General features: G+C 35.7%; 1 protein-coding gene across 2 annotated transcripts in view; it reads right to left on the reverse strand.

Moving 5' to 3' along the window:
• Positions 1-12,863: 12,863 nt before the first annotated feature.
• The window catches only part of rargb (retinoic acid receptor, gamma b), a 47,478-nt gene continuing 44,266 nt past the window's right edge, over positions 12,864-16,075 (reverse strand). For both annotated transcript variants that reach the window (XM_067387531.1, XM_067387532.1), the window contains exons 6-8: positions 14,834-15,038; positions 14,393-14,551; positions 12,864-13,189 (exon numbers count right to left, since the gene is read on the reverse strand). In XM_067387531.1, coding sequence (XP_067243632.1) covers positions 12,864-13,189; positions 14,393-14,551; positions 14,834-15,038 — 690 coding nt within the window. The remainder of the gene's footprint in view (positions 13,190-14,392; positions 14,552-14,833; positions 15,039-16,075) is intronic.

Raw genomic sequence — 16,075 nt, forward strand, 5'->3', positions numbered from 1 at the left:
ATCATTAAATATGAGCCGATTTAGGCTGCGGCCCCTTTAAATGCTCACGCTCCCCGCCCACGGAGCTTGCGCTTGCCTTTAACAGCATAAACAAAGGTCACACAGCTAACATAACCCTCAAAATGGTTCTTTACAAAGTGTTCGTCATGCAACGTCTAATCGCGTAAGTATGGTATTTATTTGGATGTTTACATTTGATTCTGAATGAGTTTGATAGCGCTCCGTGGCTAAAGCTAACATTACACACTGTTGGAGAGGTTTATAAAGAATGAAGCTGTGTTTATGAATTATACAGACTGCAAGTGTTTAAAAAATGAAAATAGCGACGGCTCTTGTCTCCGTGAATACAGTAAGAAACGATGGTAACTTTAACCACATTTAACAGTACATTAGCAACATGCTAACGAAACATTTCGAAAGACAATTTACAAATATCACTAAAAATATGTTGAGATTCGCCTGTTCTTCGGAGGTCTTTTAAACAAATGAGATTTATATAAGAAGGAGGAAACAATGGTGTTTGAGACTCACTGTATGTCATTTCCATGTACTGAACTCTTGTTATTCAACTATGCCAAGATAAATTCAATTTTTAATTCTAGGGCACCTTTAATGTTTCAGGGACATTGTGCTCCTTATGAACAATACGTGTTTGGAAAGTATTTCATATACCTTTTCTCAAACTAATCTTGTGCTCCACTCTCATCACCATGATGGTTAAGTTTATCGAAATTAAAAGAAACTAGTTCATAAAACTCAAAAACAATGAAACAATTCAGATTACTTAAAATAAGTCAGTTTCACAAACTCGCCCTCTGATGGTCGGAGTAATGGGCATGCTGAAAGGTATAGGCCTGCTAAAAGCCCTTTATGACTGGTTGTGAAAGCTGCCTGTTAATGTGCAGGGTAGGGTTAGGGGTTAGTAGTAGCATTGTATAACTTACCTTTCGTCGCGCTCATTTCTCTGACCTGTAGCTATCCCTTGTTGAATTCGGAACTGCATACTAATATAATACTCATACTACGTTTACCTTATCGTTCATGGCAGAAATAATAAGAGTAGTATGTTCTGAATTCAGCACCTGTCTCTGTTTCCCCTACAGTGGTCTTACTGACGCCCCCTTGTGGTGAACCAGAGGTGGAACAGAAGAACCTGTGTGCAGCTTGTTTACATCAGCGCATGAAGATCATGTGCTCCTTATCAGTGTGAAATATCAGTTTTCTGAGCTGGCTTATTATGTAATCTAATAATCTAAGAGTGAAGTCTGTGGTAGTTCCAGCAGTGTGAATGTGTCTGTCAGTATGAGTTTTCTTTAAGAGTAAGGTGATGTGAACTTCACTATGTTGTCTAGATATGCCATTTATAGCGCATTCAACATGAAAGATCACCTATGTATGATGAAAAAAAAATGCCATTATGGAGTGCTATAACACAGGTTTAGATTTAAAATAATGAGAATGAATTGTTATACATTTGATGTAGCATAAATTAGTTCATTTAAAATTTTGAAGGAGCAAGTCAAGTGTTTCTGATCAGAGGAGTTGCTAGAAGAGGAAACGTGGGGAACTATTTGGGGTCCCCAAAAAATCCCCTCGAGGGTCCCCCAGACAGCGATCTTAACCGAGGAGACGATTTCAGCTTTTGATTTGACCTTTCTCTCTTCAAAATGTTCTCTCTAGGTGTGCTTGTTTGTTCTGTATCACCTGACAATGACTTGAGTGCATTCAAGTGATCAGTTCCCTATTTTAGATTTTTTAAATAAAATTTATCACAGTTTGTTCTCTTGTTCTCTTCTCAGTTTGTGATGCTGTTATCCTTGATCTAAATATGTCGTCCTCAAGACCGGTTTGATCTCAAATCTCTTCCTGTACTACTCTTTTCCCTCTCATTATGAATTTAATTGTGGCACACGCCTCGTTTTACTGCCTCCTCTAAACCTTTAACCAAGAAATAAAAGGCAGAAAGATGGCCCTCTGCTCCTTTACCTTTGATCATTAGAAACACAGAAGGCATGGAGTCCAATAGATGGACCACAATAGATGACGACTCTATTGTGGTTGTCGTTGAACCTCGAGCATCTGTCCTTCCCCTGATCAGTAAGTTTATGCTAAACTTATTATTTTCACAATTTTTATTTTTCTAGGCATCTTCCGGGTAGTACGGAAGAGGATTAGGGCCAAGTAATAATAAAAAAATAAAACCATGTCAAGATTAAAGTTGTTAAATTTCAAGAAAAAACTCGATAAATTTCGAGAAAAAAATCTAAATAAAATGTTGAGAATAAACTCATTAAATTACGAGAAAAAAACTCATTACATTTCGAGAAAAAAGTCGAGATAAAATGTTGAGAATAAACTCGTTAAATTACGAGAAAAAAACTTGTTAAATTTCGAGAAAAAGTCGAGATAAAATGTTGAGAATAAAGTCATTAAATTACGAGAAAAAAGTTGTTAAATTACGAGAACAAATTCGTTAAATTATAAGAAAAATGACATTAAATTTCGAGAAAAAAGTCGAGATAAAATGTTGAGAATTAAACTCATTAAATTATGAGAATAAAGTCATTAAATTATGAGAAATTATGAGAACAAATTCATAATTTAACGAATTTGTTCTCGTAATTTAACGACTTTTTTCTCATAATTTAACGACTTTATTCTCAACATTTTATCTTGACTTTTTTCTCGAAATTTAACAACTTTAATCTCGAGATGGTTCTATTTTTTTATTATTGCTTGGCCCTAATCCTCTTCTGTAGGGTTAACCTTTCTAGCACTGAAACAAGAAGACTAAAATTGCTAATATGAAATGCTGTCAACAAGTTTAAGACTTAATCTTACACACGGACATATTTAAAGTTCAAGCACAAAATGCTAGCAAGGAAATAGACAACGTTAAAATAAAGCACCCTTTGTACTCAGCATGCCCTTACTGATTTGCATTGCCATATTACATTATAGTAGCCTTATTTCTAGCATATCAATTATACATGAAGACAGAAGCACATAAAACAAAGTAATAAAATATATGGCAGAAACCCTCTAACATGTTAAGTTACTATGGAAACAGCCCTTGGTGGTCAGATAAATGAGGTTGTTAAATGCTATAGCTTGTAAAACAATGTATAATGTATGGACCTAGTTTTAGTCTGAGCAGCACATTATCGATCTCTGTTCAAAGAACCTTAATTACGGCAGTGATTTAATAATCTTATCCTGTTTCTCTGTATTGTTGTTCTCTATTCATAATTAATGAACTTCCTAACCAAAAGCATCTATCTTGTGGTGCCAATAAGTCTAAAACATGATTCATATCTCACGTGTAGGCCAGATTGGTAGGCTAAATTTCTAACTAGTGGTTTGGCCTTTGGGGAGCCACCTTAGGTCACTTGCCATCCTAAAGACATGTGACCAGTGCTGACAAAATGCAATTATCAAATTATCAAAAATGAGTTATTGTTATTGTCACATTCACTATAATGGTGTATGATTTGTTGGAATCTGGGGAAAAAAGACTGAGATACACCTGTTTGAAGTCGATAGAGTCAGCAAAGTCAATTTTAAGAAAAATCGAGTTAAAGTCACAAAAATCACCTAGCAACCATACCTTAAAATCCCTGGTAACACCACCAAATTTGGCACAAACAAAGTCAAAACCCATATCTATAGGAACTTTTTTCCATTCCACAATTGTTTGATTAACATTAATGAAACAGCCTATATATTAAGACCTGCTGTATCACACAGATGTAATATAATGTTACATGTCAGATGGGCCATTCCACTGAATGGGTGCCATTTGCTTGTTGTAACTCTTCAAAATTAAACTTTATTTTTAATATTTTTTCAACACTGAATCTAATTCTACACACATTTAACTATTCAAAATGTATATTGGTCAATCTCAGGCAACTTTATTTAATTTTTTACAAGGTTTCAACGCAGAAGATGGATGCGTGTTTTCTCAGTCCTGTTACCAAAACTCAAGTGCCATTTAAAAATCATGTTTAATAGCATGTCAGTTAATTCCTTTGTATTCACCTCAAGTAAGTGCTTATTTTGACGAAATGGTTGGTTATTTGTTCAAATAATTGATATTTGTGAGAAAAAAAAAAATAATTACTTTATATTAAGACAAGGTGTATTTTAATAAAAAACGCAAAACAATTTTCTCATTTAAAAGAAGACAAAAGCCTCAAGTTTATATATTTGTAAATAATTTAATTTATTTAACAATTGTGTAAATGATGGATCACACAAAACTGATAAAAAACAGTGGTTTAACTTTATTTTTCTAGAAAAATAAATACATTTAATAAAAGGACTGAGCACTTTGTAACAGGAATGAACACTGGGTAACAGGACTGAGTGTCCAGTGTGTGTGTATGTGTGTGAGAAAAAGAGTGTGTCCATGGCTGTGTGTGCATGTGTGTGAGTGAGATTTCTGTGTTGAAGGGATGCTCTATGTGCTAGTAATACATTACAGTGAAGGAGGTGGAAAGAGAAAGAAAGAGAGCGAGGAAAAGAGAGAGGGGGGAGAGGGAGGGAAGGAAAGACAAAAAAGGGGGAAAAAAATAGGGTTCCGGGTGTGTTTCACTCCATCCCTTGCAGCATGCCATGGGTGTGTGTTTCTTGCAGCTGCAAAGTATAGGTTCTCTCCATCTTCTACAAAAGATAAGAAAGAGAAAGACAAAAAGATGAAGTCACATCGTGGTGGACTGGCTCCCTACAAGTATGGCATTCATATTGTAAAAGTAATCCTAAAAATCTATAATTTAAGTCATTCCAACTGTAAAACTCATGATACAGGTGAATAGTATTATATCAGATAATATTCACATTATTAAATCACAAAACAGAGGACTCTACTCAGTCCTGTTACTCTTAACTCAGTCCTGTTATTTTTCATAAGAGTAACAGGACTGAAAGTAACAGGATTGAGTTTTTAAGCAAAAATGATCAAATACTTGACATATGGACACATGGTGCACATGCTAATAGCATGCGGACACTGAGCAAACACTGGTGACTTACCCAAAGTTAATATTTTTAAAATAAACAAATAACATCAAAGAAATAGTTTAGGTAACAGGACAGAATGTTGAGATTGACCCTCTCAGTCATAGTTACAATTTCATCAAATATACAGAAATTAAAATAAGAGAACTTACTTTTGGTCTTCTCATGGCCTGCATAAGATCCAGTTGATGCAACTTCCTGTTGAAAATGTGTCTAGTGGAATGTTCCAAGTTTTGTAGTGGGGGAAATGTGTGAGGGTAACAGGACTGAGTGAAAACCTGGGGACACGACTAAAATGTGTATTTTAAATAACATATTATGGATTTCTTATGAAATTTCTTTTTGTTTAGCATAGATGGTAAATGGAGTAGCACAACTGTGCAAAAATAATACGATTTCTGAAAGATTTTAATGATTATATTTCATGATAAAGTTTAGGTTTAGTTATCGGGGAGGACATTTTTTAGTATTCTCAGTAGTTTTTAATAATGTTTTAAATTGTATATTTTAAATTTGCAGTTAGATTAATGTTTAGGACACTTTGCTTAATAATAAAATATATTTTAGAGTTCATTTTCATGCATAATTATACATAAAATTTCGGTGGAATGGCCCAGTTTTGTTTACATTAGCATGAGTTTGAAAATCGAATTTCATTGGCTCAGACTCAAACCATCGAGAATTCACTATGAACATTCACAAAGTAACTAAACTAAACTTGTGCTGAGGGAAACGCCAGTCGTCCACAAGTGAGCAGAGAAAAACAGCATTTTTCATGGACAGAGGAAAGGTAGGGTAGAGTGGGGGAAAACGCCCCCCACATGTTTTTCTCAAAATAAGCACTAGAGGTAGTCAATATACATTTTCACTGTTGCTATGCACTACGTTTGACAACGGGGATAAACAAATCTTCTTGGAGAAGCTGACACCAGCGACGTATTTGAAGAGAAGAGGATTACATGGTAATTAGTAAAAAAAGTGTTTAAGAGAATATTGTTCTGTAGGATATCACAGTGATGTGTGATAGATGAATAGTGAAGTCTGTAGTTTGAGAGGATATGTTATTTATAAGGAATATAATTATATTTTAAGAATTAAACATTTTTTTAAAAAGTCGTAGCTTGTGGGGTATCATAATTACTATAATAACATATTTCTGTCTATCAAATCCTTTGTTTTACACTTAATGCAGTATAACTAGGTGGTAAAATATTTAAACAAAATTAAAGAAAATAAAATAAAAATTACCCCAAGTGAGCGTTAGGCTAGCTTGATAGCACATGGCTCACTGATGGAAGGTGGTTAGGTGACCCAATGAAATTGGGTGGCTTTTAATGCATTTATTGGATATATTTTACTACATAAATATACAAATTTATAAGTTTAATATTTATTTAGGGTTTTCTGTTTGTCTTGGTGATAGTGGTGAACAAATACATCAATTATCAAATGTAAAAAATTTGGATATGTTGGATATTCCTCAAATAAATATTAAAAATATTAAATATATAGGCCTATACATGTTGATACATTACTTGCCTTTTACTTTTAGAGATTAAAAACTAGTCTGTTCATTTTGCTGTTGATCTATGAAGCAAACTGGTTGGTAAAGAAAAGGGGGCATTTTACCCCACCTTGGGGGTCGTTTTACCCCACCGCTGGGGCAAAACGCCCCCTTTGTACAAAAATATTTTCAGTCAAAATACTAATTAATTATGAAGGCTGAGCAATTTTAATATTTGGTGAATAACTCCTGCCATAGTCACTCAAAACCAGGATGGCAATTCTAGTCACATTTATGTTTTGTTTCACTGTAATGTCACATTTTCCTTAAGGGGGGCGTTTTCCCCCACTCTACCCCTTCTCTCAGAAAACATACAAATAAAGATACTTTTAGATATTTAATTGCTATTTGGAGCATTGGGATGGCTAAACATTTTTGAGAAAACCTCAAATTTGACCAAAATTGAAATGTTTCACTTGTTTTGCACGTAACTCAAAATGAAGCCGTACGCATTCCCACTCATTTTGCCAACACGGGTCACATATTGTCTTAAGAGACCTGCAGAGTTAGGTTTTACTCTAAAATAGTTTTTTTTGTTTGTGTCAAATAAGACAAATCCTACATGAGATTAAGGGGCAATTTAGTTGATATTTTTGTTAATTCCTAGCAGTTCCTCTGAGGTGTCAGTCACCCTTACTAGTTACTTCTTTATGGCTTTAATTTAGTAAACTGACTAAACAGTGTCTTTATCCATGACATATCAAGTCAGCACAAAATCTACTGATTTCCTGTCCTGTATGTTCTACTTTGTTGAGGGTGCTGGATTGATTGATTTTCAGTTATTTTAAGTAATTTAAATTATCTGAATAGTTTTGATTTGTCAGCTGCTAATTGCACTAAGTGAAAATAGTCTTATCTTGGCACTAAGTGTAAATAGTAGTTAGATGCTATATATTGGCGTACTTAATGGAAATTAATGGTGACAGAATCTATTTGCACCTCAGTGTATTGTAGTATATTATAAAACCGTGTGCAATAATAACAACATATTCAATGTGTATTATATTTATTAAAATAATAAATGGACGCACTTTATTGGGAAATTACTTGTTGCTGTCCCTAAAGCACTTCCCTACACTTACCTCTAACCCTAACTCTTTATTCCCACTATTAAATACCCATTATTTCAACTTTTTGAATCTTTTCTTACATTTTATTTAAAATAAAGGCCGCTCCGAGCCGATATGCGATGAGAAAATGGAGAAGAATGACTTCGGAAAAAGGCAGATTCAACCTTGGGTCGTTCGAATCGAAAGCTAACGCCACCTCTCTCCACACCACTGCTCCTGTTATCAGACAGGTTTCTTTTGTAATTTTGTCTGGCTCAATCAGACATTGGTGGGTGGAGTTAGTGTAAATCACCTCTGCCAACAAGGTGGTCTATTTGCACTTGGTACACGTACTATTTGTTAAAAGGAATCAGTCTTTAATGGCACAGCATGAGACGAGGACATCTGGATGAAGCAAAACCTGGATTTATGAAACACACAGAGACAGTGAAGGTGAAGATTACATAAGGGAGCATAAAAAGTTCCCTCCCTTAGTTCAGCAGGAAATCATGACAATACAGACTATGATGAGAAATTTCTTTATAAAATCATAACATTTGAAAAACATACAGAAATCATTTTTAAAAAAAGAAGATGAAGGCCAGACATGATATGGACATCATTTAAAGTCATCAATACCACTTGTATCTTTGTCTTAAGGATTTTCATTTGGATGTACAGTAATTAATAGATTCTTGTAACAGTTTCCATGAGAGTTGTGCAAGGCGACTGGAACATTTCTGCAAGGCACATAACTAAAAGAAATACTAAGTACAATGAAACACAAAATTAGATTTGGGAGAATACAAACAAATGTTAAATGCTAGTATATTTAAAAAGAAGTGATGTTAAGAAACAGGGATTGTTTTTACAAGAAATAACAAATCTAGGCTGCTTTCGTAACACCATAATAAGAGCGCAAACATAGATAATTTTGTAAAATCTCCCACCATGTTTCCTATAATTCAAAAGAAAGACAAAATCACAAATAAAATTACAAATTTAGCAACAAATAATGCAAATGAACAAACAAACAGGTAATATACACATATTCCAAGCCACCACAAAAATCATTCTTCATCAAGGAAAAAAATGACCTCTACTGCATTAAATGACAAAATACAAGCACAAAAGGTAAACACTGTTTAAGAGCGAAAAAGAAAAGAAATAAAAGTCTCACATGTTAAATCCAATATCTCATGTTTAATTTACAAAACAGACGTTGAGTCTGAAAAAAACAATTCAAATGCACAAAACAATAATATCCTGCGGCCTTTTCTGAATTACGCTTTGCCATGGACTGCTACATTTATACACTTGTCAAAATTAAACTGACACTGAAGGGTTAATGCATCTCTAAGGACTTTTATCATATTTCCAGAAATATGGCTGTGTTCCCTTGGTTATTAAAACATGTGAACATGCACACCATATGTGGACCATAAACTTGAACTGCAAATTTTGCTTTGGTCTGAAAATCAAGTAGAAGAGATCAAATCAGAGTACCACCGTTTACTGCTGCAGGTCATATTTACCCTGTCACGCATCCGGATCAGTGCATTTACATGAAGCTGCTAGACTCTATGATCACTGCAGATTTATCCAGCACACTATGTGGTAATCATGCGTTCATTTTGGTCCTCAAACTATACAACTATGGAAATGATCTCATTTTGTTGTCCAACCTCAGTTGAGTATTGGCTGATCACTACGTTACGCGGTCAAAAACCCAGTTCATAGCATGCACCACTGATTACAGATAAAACAAAAATGTAACAAGACAAGGATAAATAAGCAATAAATAAAAGAACATGTATAGCCTATAATGTGTATGTTTATGTATGAAAATATTTAAAGAGACAACATTGTAAAAAAAAGTCTGAGATGTCCTCTTGATGTATTCAAATAAAATAGTTTGCATTGACACAAAGATAGAAAGATACAAGTAGAAAGAAGATATCTTTACAGTTTTAGCAAATAGTATACATGCACACAGCTTTCAATCTTAAACCTTATGGCTCTATCCCCAATATCTTACAGAAGCTTATGACTTTGTTTTGGTAACACTGTTCTGTCATGTAAGGAGGTATAACGTTGTTATCAGCGGCGCGCACAGACCTCAACAGGGACGGAAGGATGAAAAAGGACTTATTTGTAACCACAGAACTAATTTTCTATTATTCTCCTGAAGGTGTACTCAGTAGATTTTGAAAAACACTGTTTGGAAGTTAGTTGGGCCGACACCAATAACAAACGTGTAACCAATCAGCAATAGGGGCGAGGAGAGAGAACGAGCAAGAGAGAGATTTGAAAAAAAAGAAGAAAAAAAAAAAGCAGACCGAGAGATGGGACACAATACAAAACAGCTAAAAAAAAATATCACGTTTATATTAGAAAAGCTTTCTAGTGCTGGAGAGAGCTAAGCGGTAAGGCCTGAAAACAGATGAGGAGGCTGCTTTGATTCTGCTTCACATGTGAATAACGCTGGGTTTTGAGTGTCTGGCGACTAAAAACGAAAGCAATGTATTTACTCTTGTGTACTGTGGAGTGTGACTTTTGGAGGCGGAGCAATGAAGGGTTTGTTGATATTTGAAATCAGCTCAAACTATGTCCAACAGCGTTTTTCAAAATCTACTTACCCCACCTTTAACTTTCTATTCTCTCATTCATCATCAATAAAACCCTACTCTGTGACTACTCTCAACAACAAATAAGTACTATGCATGTTTTTGGACATGTACCATGGTAATACCATGGTATTCTGTAAAGATCCTTGGATTATTTAAATACAATGGTATATTTAGTATGTTATAGTTGGTTTTTAAAATGGTTTATTAGTTTTAACAAAAAGCAAAATCTTTGGCTGAGTTAGACAACTCTTCAGTTTTTGTATTTTTTGTTTTCTTTTTTCTTTGATAGGGTATTCTATGACTAGTTTTATAATGATGTCAATCATTCTAATCGATTGATGTAATCTAAAATACAATTTTATTTAATTAATTTTTATATATTAGTGTGACAAAGAGCTATTAACTCTTTCCTCAACAGTGTTTTTTAAAGTCCCCTGTGGTGAAAATCAAGATTTTAATGTTGTTTATATGTCCATGTGGTGTTTTTAATATACTTTAAGACACGCGGTTTGAAATCACTGACGTCACAAACTACCTTGTAACCAATCACGTCAACGTGCCGGCGGGATTTAGCATATCATTAACAGCGAACTAGCAAGGGAGTCTCGAGAGAAGCCAGGTTGGTTATCCCGGTATATTTTTCTGTTGATATAAAAAATCGTGTAGATTTAGCAATATAGTGGGTGTATGATTGATGTATAATACAAGGTTATCATGAACTATATGCCTTTCTCCACTGATGTTCTGAGTAGTTAAAGAGTTTCTAAGGATACTGAATGTTAGAAAGCAGCTGTCTGACTCTGAGATGAAGAACGGGAACATGGTTTGTGTAACATTATTAACTGTTTGATTACATAGTCAAACTAAAGGCTAATCATATTAATTACGGTTATGTGTCTGATGTTGTAAAGAGCGGTACTATTGTGCAGCGTTTACCTCAGTAAGTTGACCGAGTGGATCTCTGAAATGCAGGAGGGAGTGGAGGCGGGGCTATATTTAATTAAATTAAAGCTATTTTAAGGCATGAAGATTTTTTCCTTTTTTTTCACAGGAAAAAAAAAAGTTTAAATATGTAATTTTGGTGATCAAAGATTAGTTTTAAAGGAATACAATTACTGATTATGGGGGACTTTTAAAAAAAGTCAGCATTTTTTATCATTTTCATAAAAAATTAATCGCCCCCCAGAATATTTGGTTGTATGAATATCTGAGCATGCTATATAACAAAAGAAAGAACAGAGCATCTGCTTTTAAACAAACAAACAAAAAACTACGCTTCATGCATTTTTTAATCAACCCCCCCCAAAAGACTACAACATGCAGAAGCAATGCTTTTATAACTTGTTTCTGCTCCTTTTTTGCCTGTGTTTTGATCTGGAGATTCTGTACTCTTTCAGAAGATATGTAATAGCGCCCCCTACCGTTTAATAGTGAAAACACGGAGAGCCAGAAAATTCCGTCAATAGCAGGCAAACTCGCTTGTGCACGCCACTGCTCATATATGCTCAGCTCATATTTGACACATTACTTTAGAGTTTTTGTACAACATATCAGTGTATTATTGCTTTTAATACCTAATCACGGAACTCTTCTGGATCCCAGAGTAAAACGTTACATTTCAGCTTTTAATGTTACTATTTGCGTGATGATACAGTATAGCTAAAGATCAAATAGTGCACGCATGCTCTGATCTATGAGACTTGTCACCTTTGGTCCTTGATTTGCCCTGAGTGAAAGGTTTGATTTGTACGTAATAACATAATGAATGTGATGTATTCTGAACTAATGTTATAAATCTAGATCTAAAAATGTAATTTTAAATTTAAAATATCAATCTAAAAATTTATATAATCTTCTAATGCCCAAAACCCTAAAATTGGTATAAATGTCAAATTCAGATGTAGAGTATGGCTGTAGGATAACATGTTGAAGCATTTAGTAAAAAGCATGTACTCAAAAACACATAAAAACACACTGAAAGAAGCATAGAGATGTTGAAAAGTGTGCATATACAAAATGTCATATAACTGAGACAATGCAACATCAAGAGTACAAAGTTATGCAGTAAATGTATGTCTCGAAAAAAGGTTTTTAGACCATTGAATCGGTCATTTGTGTGGTTGTTTGTTGTTTTTCTCTTTTCTCATTGATCAGTTCTGATTATGCATCCATATACAGTCGTGAAAAAATGTTTCCCTTAAAGAACAAGGCTTTGGGATGCATTCTTAAATATTTAGCATCTCCAAATGTAGTACAAAATACGCATATACCAAGTAACTTCCAGATATGGCACAATGGCTTATCTTTCTCTAGTCTTGCACTCTTTTTTTTTAATTTCTCTCTCTATTCATTAAGAGAAACACTGTCTGAAGTAACAGCATTGTCATGTTCTTAAGGATGTCATTTTTAGCTGTGGGAAACTAGATGTGCAAAGTTGTGCATGTTTATTTGTTTCATATAAAGTCATTATTGGAAACAATGCTGCTCGTTTGACTGAATGATGGAAAATCTGTTTGTTTCAACTGATCAGGTGTCTAAAATACAATGTTGGCTGCTGTTGTATGTATGTATCAGACCCGCATACATACTGTCCTCCAGCAGTCACTGTGCTCTTCCTGTTGCACTCTTTCTAGCTCCACCCATGTCCACTTGCAGGAGTCCCCATTCCTCATCCTCACTGTCCCCTGCTCTATCCCGTCCCTCCTCTGCACACTCATCCTCCTCGTCTTCTTCATCCTCCAGGGTGGATTCCTCGTCCCTCTCGCGTTTGATGGCCTGGATGGCGGGAGGCGGCAGGGGGGCGGCAGCTGCACTATCTTTAGAGTCAGAGTTCTCCTCAAAGGCCTCCGGGTTCTCCAGCATCTCTCTGATCAGAGGAGGCATCGGTCCTGGGATCTCCATCTTAAGAGTGATGGCTCGCTCCGCTCCTGAAGAGACACACAAGCATGATCAACTTTATGTTTCGAGGTTTTAATCTCTTCATTTAGGTCCATATTTTACATATTTACCGCAATTATTCAGGTAGTATGACTAGTGGACCCTTTTCAAATTTCTGGGGTCCTTAGATCACTTCATAAAATTGAGGTTAAACCACTGGATTGGATTACTTCAATGACATCTTTCCTACCTTTCTGGGCCTTGAAAGTGGTAATTGCATATTCTGTCAATTGAGGGACAGAAACTCTCAGATTTCATAAAAAAATATCTTCATCTGTGTTCTGAAGATAAATGAATGTCAGGCCCTGTTTACACCTGGGATTAAGATGCATTTTGGACGATCGGATCAAAAGTGGATAATGCTAAATACAGGTGTAAACGGGGTCTAAAACGAGCTTTCGACCACTTCCAAAAGTAGTAAAAAACGCATTAAACTGGATTGGATTCATAGTGTAAACGCTGATGTGGTCAAATGTGTTCGTACAGACACAAAAGACCATCTACTCTCCGCCTACTGACCTAACACGTAAACATTAAGGGAGGCATGCTAGCCAGATGGGATTTAAACTTTGTCGCCTGAAGACCCAAGTTTGGTTTGAAGAAGAAAAATGTACCAAGCACAATGTTCTCTCACCATTCCTGATTTCTAACACACATTCAGAGTGTTCTGCGTGATCTTGCGGCTGTCAGAGCAGAAACGAAAGCTGATGCCCTTCGTATGTTTTTCCATCATCTCCGGTCAAGTTCATATGTAAATTGCGTGAGCTTATTTAGTCCATTAGATCGAAAGATCTGAAAAAGTGCATATATTTACCTGCCCTCCTCTCAAAGAAATCAGGACAGAAATGGTTAAAAGTGGACAAAAGTGACCGTTTAAAACAGGTATAAAAAGGTATGTGTCTCCTTCGTCTACTTGTGATCCGATCGACCAAAAGATGCATCTTAATACCAGGTGTAAACAGGGCCTTATGGGTTTGGAACAACATGAGGGTGAATAATGAATGACAGAATTTCATTTTTGGATGAACTAAACCTTTAATAACTCTAAAATTGCATTATCACACTCTGTGAAAAGGGTCCGCTGGTGCTGCCAAGCATACTTTAACCATATCACAATGTAAAGATCCACATTTAAAGTTTGTATTGTATTGTAGTAGTGTATTGTAAAACATACAGACATGAACAATGCCGACCTTTAGTGCTGATGCCTCGGAGGTCAGTAACCTTCATCAACATCCGTGGGAACATGTGAGGTTTGTTGGGGCGTCGTCGGCGAGCGTAGATCTTTAACGCCTCTAGCAGAGGCTCCTGTAGCTGATCCACCCGATGAGGCTCCTCCAAGTCCATGCGGTCTATTCATTCAACCAGTCAGAGAAAGTCAGGACATGTCAATCAGAGTTTGACAACAATAGAAGGAATAAACCAAACATAGAGTCAAAATAAAAGAAACAGCAACCGGAGCAGCTAATTAATTAATACAGCACTCAAGAGATTAAACAAGCACTCACACAAAATATTTTCACTATAACAATTATACATTGCTAACCCAATTTAAAGTTTCCCCATGCAATTACATTTCTATCCATAAAGTGATGAAGAAATAAAGTAAATAATACATTGAGAGATAGCAGTACCTCCGCAAATAAGGCAGATGGCGCTAAGGAGGCCTGTCTCTGTGTCGTCCATCTCCAGAGGCAGGAGCTGCCCGGCGAAAGCAAACACCAGGTCTGTGAGTGGACCGAAACCAGCGTTGTGCATCTGTGTTCTGTTGAGGGTCAGCCCATCCGAGAAGGTCATAGTGTCCTGCTCTGGAGTGTAGCGAGTACAAATCCGCAACATCTGCAGGAAACAAAGCATTAAGACAAAGTGAATTAATATGAAGTTAACAATGAAGAAATACATTATGGACGAAAGTATTGGGACACATGACCATTTCACCAAAAGGGACTTTAAAGGGACAATTCACCCAAAAATTAAACTATCCCATGATTTACTCACACTTAAGCCTTTCTAGGTGCATATGACTATCTTATTTCAGACAAACACAATCAGAGTTATATTAAAATATATCCTGGCTTTTCCAAGCTTGATAATGGTAATGAAGGGGGTGTGAGATTTTGAAGCCCAAAAAACTGCATCCATCCATCATAAAAGTAATCCATACGACTCTAGGGGGTTAATAAAGGCCTTCTGAAGTGAAGCGATGGGTTTTGTATGAATAATAGCACTATAATAACTACCATCAGACAGCTGTAAGCATCAATTTGCGGCAGAATAGTAACTCCTAACCTGACGCGTGACATATTGACGAACGTGGAAGCTCAGAGGAGAGAGCAAAGCAAAACACCAGTCACGAGTTAAAAATTCAAAAATGAGGATTTTTAAAGAGAAGAGGAGCCTGAGTTTGTTGCCCAGACCTATTTGTTTCCTAGAGGCTTCTAAGCTTAAACTACATCCTACGTCGGGTCAGAGGTTACTTTTTTGGTGTAAAGCGATGCGTACGGCCATCTGCTGGAAGCTAGTTATTATAGTTTATATAGTTTTAAATATGTACATTTTTCTTACAAAAACCCATTGCTTCATTTCAGAAGGCCTTTATTAACCCCCTAGAGTCGTATGGATTACTTTTATGATGGATGGATGCAGATTTTTGGGCTTCAAAATCTCATTCCCCCTTTACTACCATTATCAAGCTTGGAAGAGCCAGGATGTATTTTAATATAACTCTGTGTTCGTCTGAAAGAAGATAGTCATATGCACCTAGAATGGCTTGAGGGTGAGTAAATCATGGGATAATTTTAATTTTTGGGTGACCCCTTTAATGACATCTAAATACATAGACATTAATCTGGAGTTGGTCCCACATTTGCAGCTAT

This window comes from Chanodichthys erythropterus, chromosome 6 (genome assembly GCF_024489055.1).
Source record: "Chanodichthys erythropterus isolate Z2021 chromosome 6, ASM2448905v1, whole genome shotgun sequence".
NCBI classification, from domain to species: domain Eukaryota; kingdom Metazoa; phylum Chordata; class Actinopteri; order Cypriniformes; family Xenocyprididae; genus Chanodichthys; species Chanodichthys erythropterus.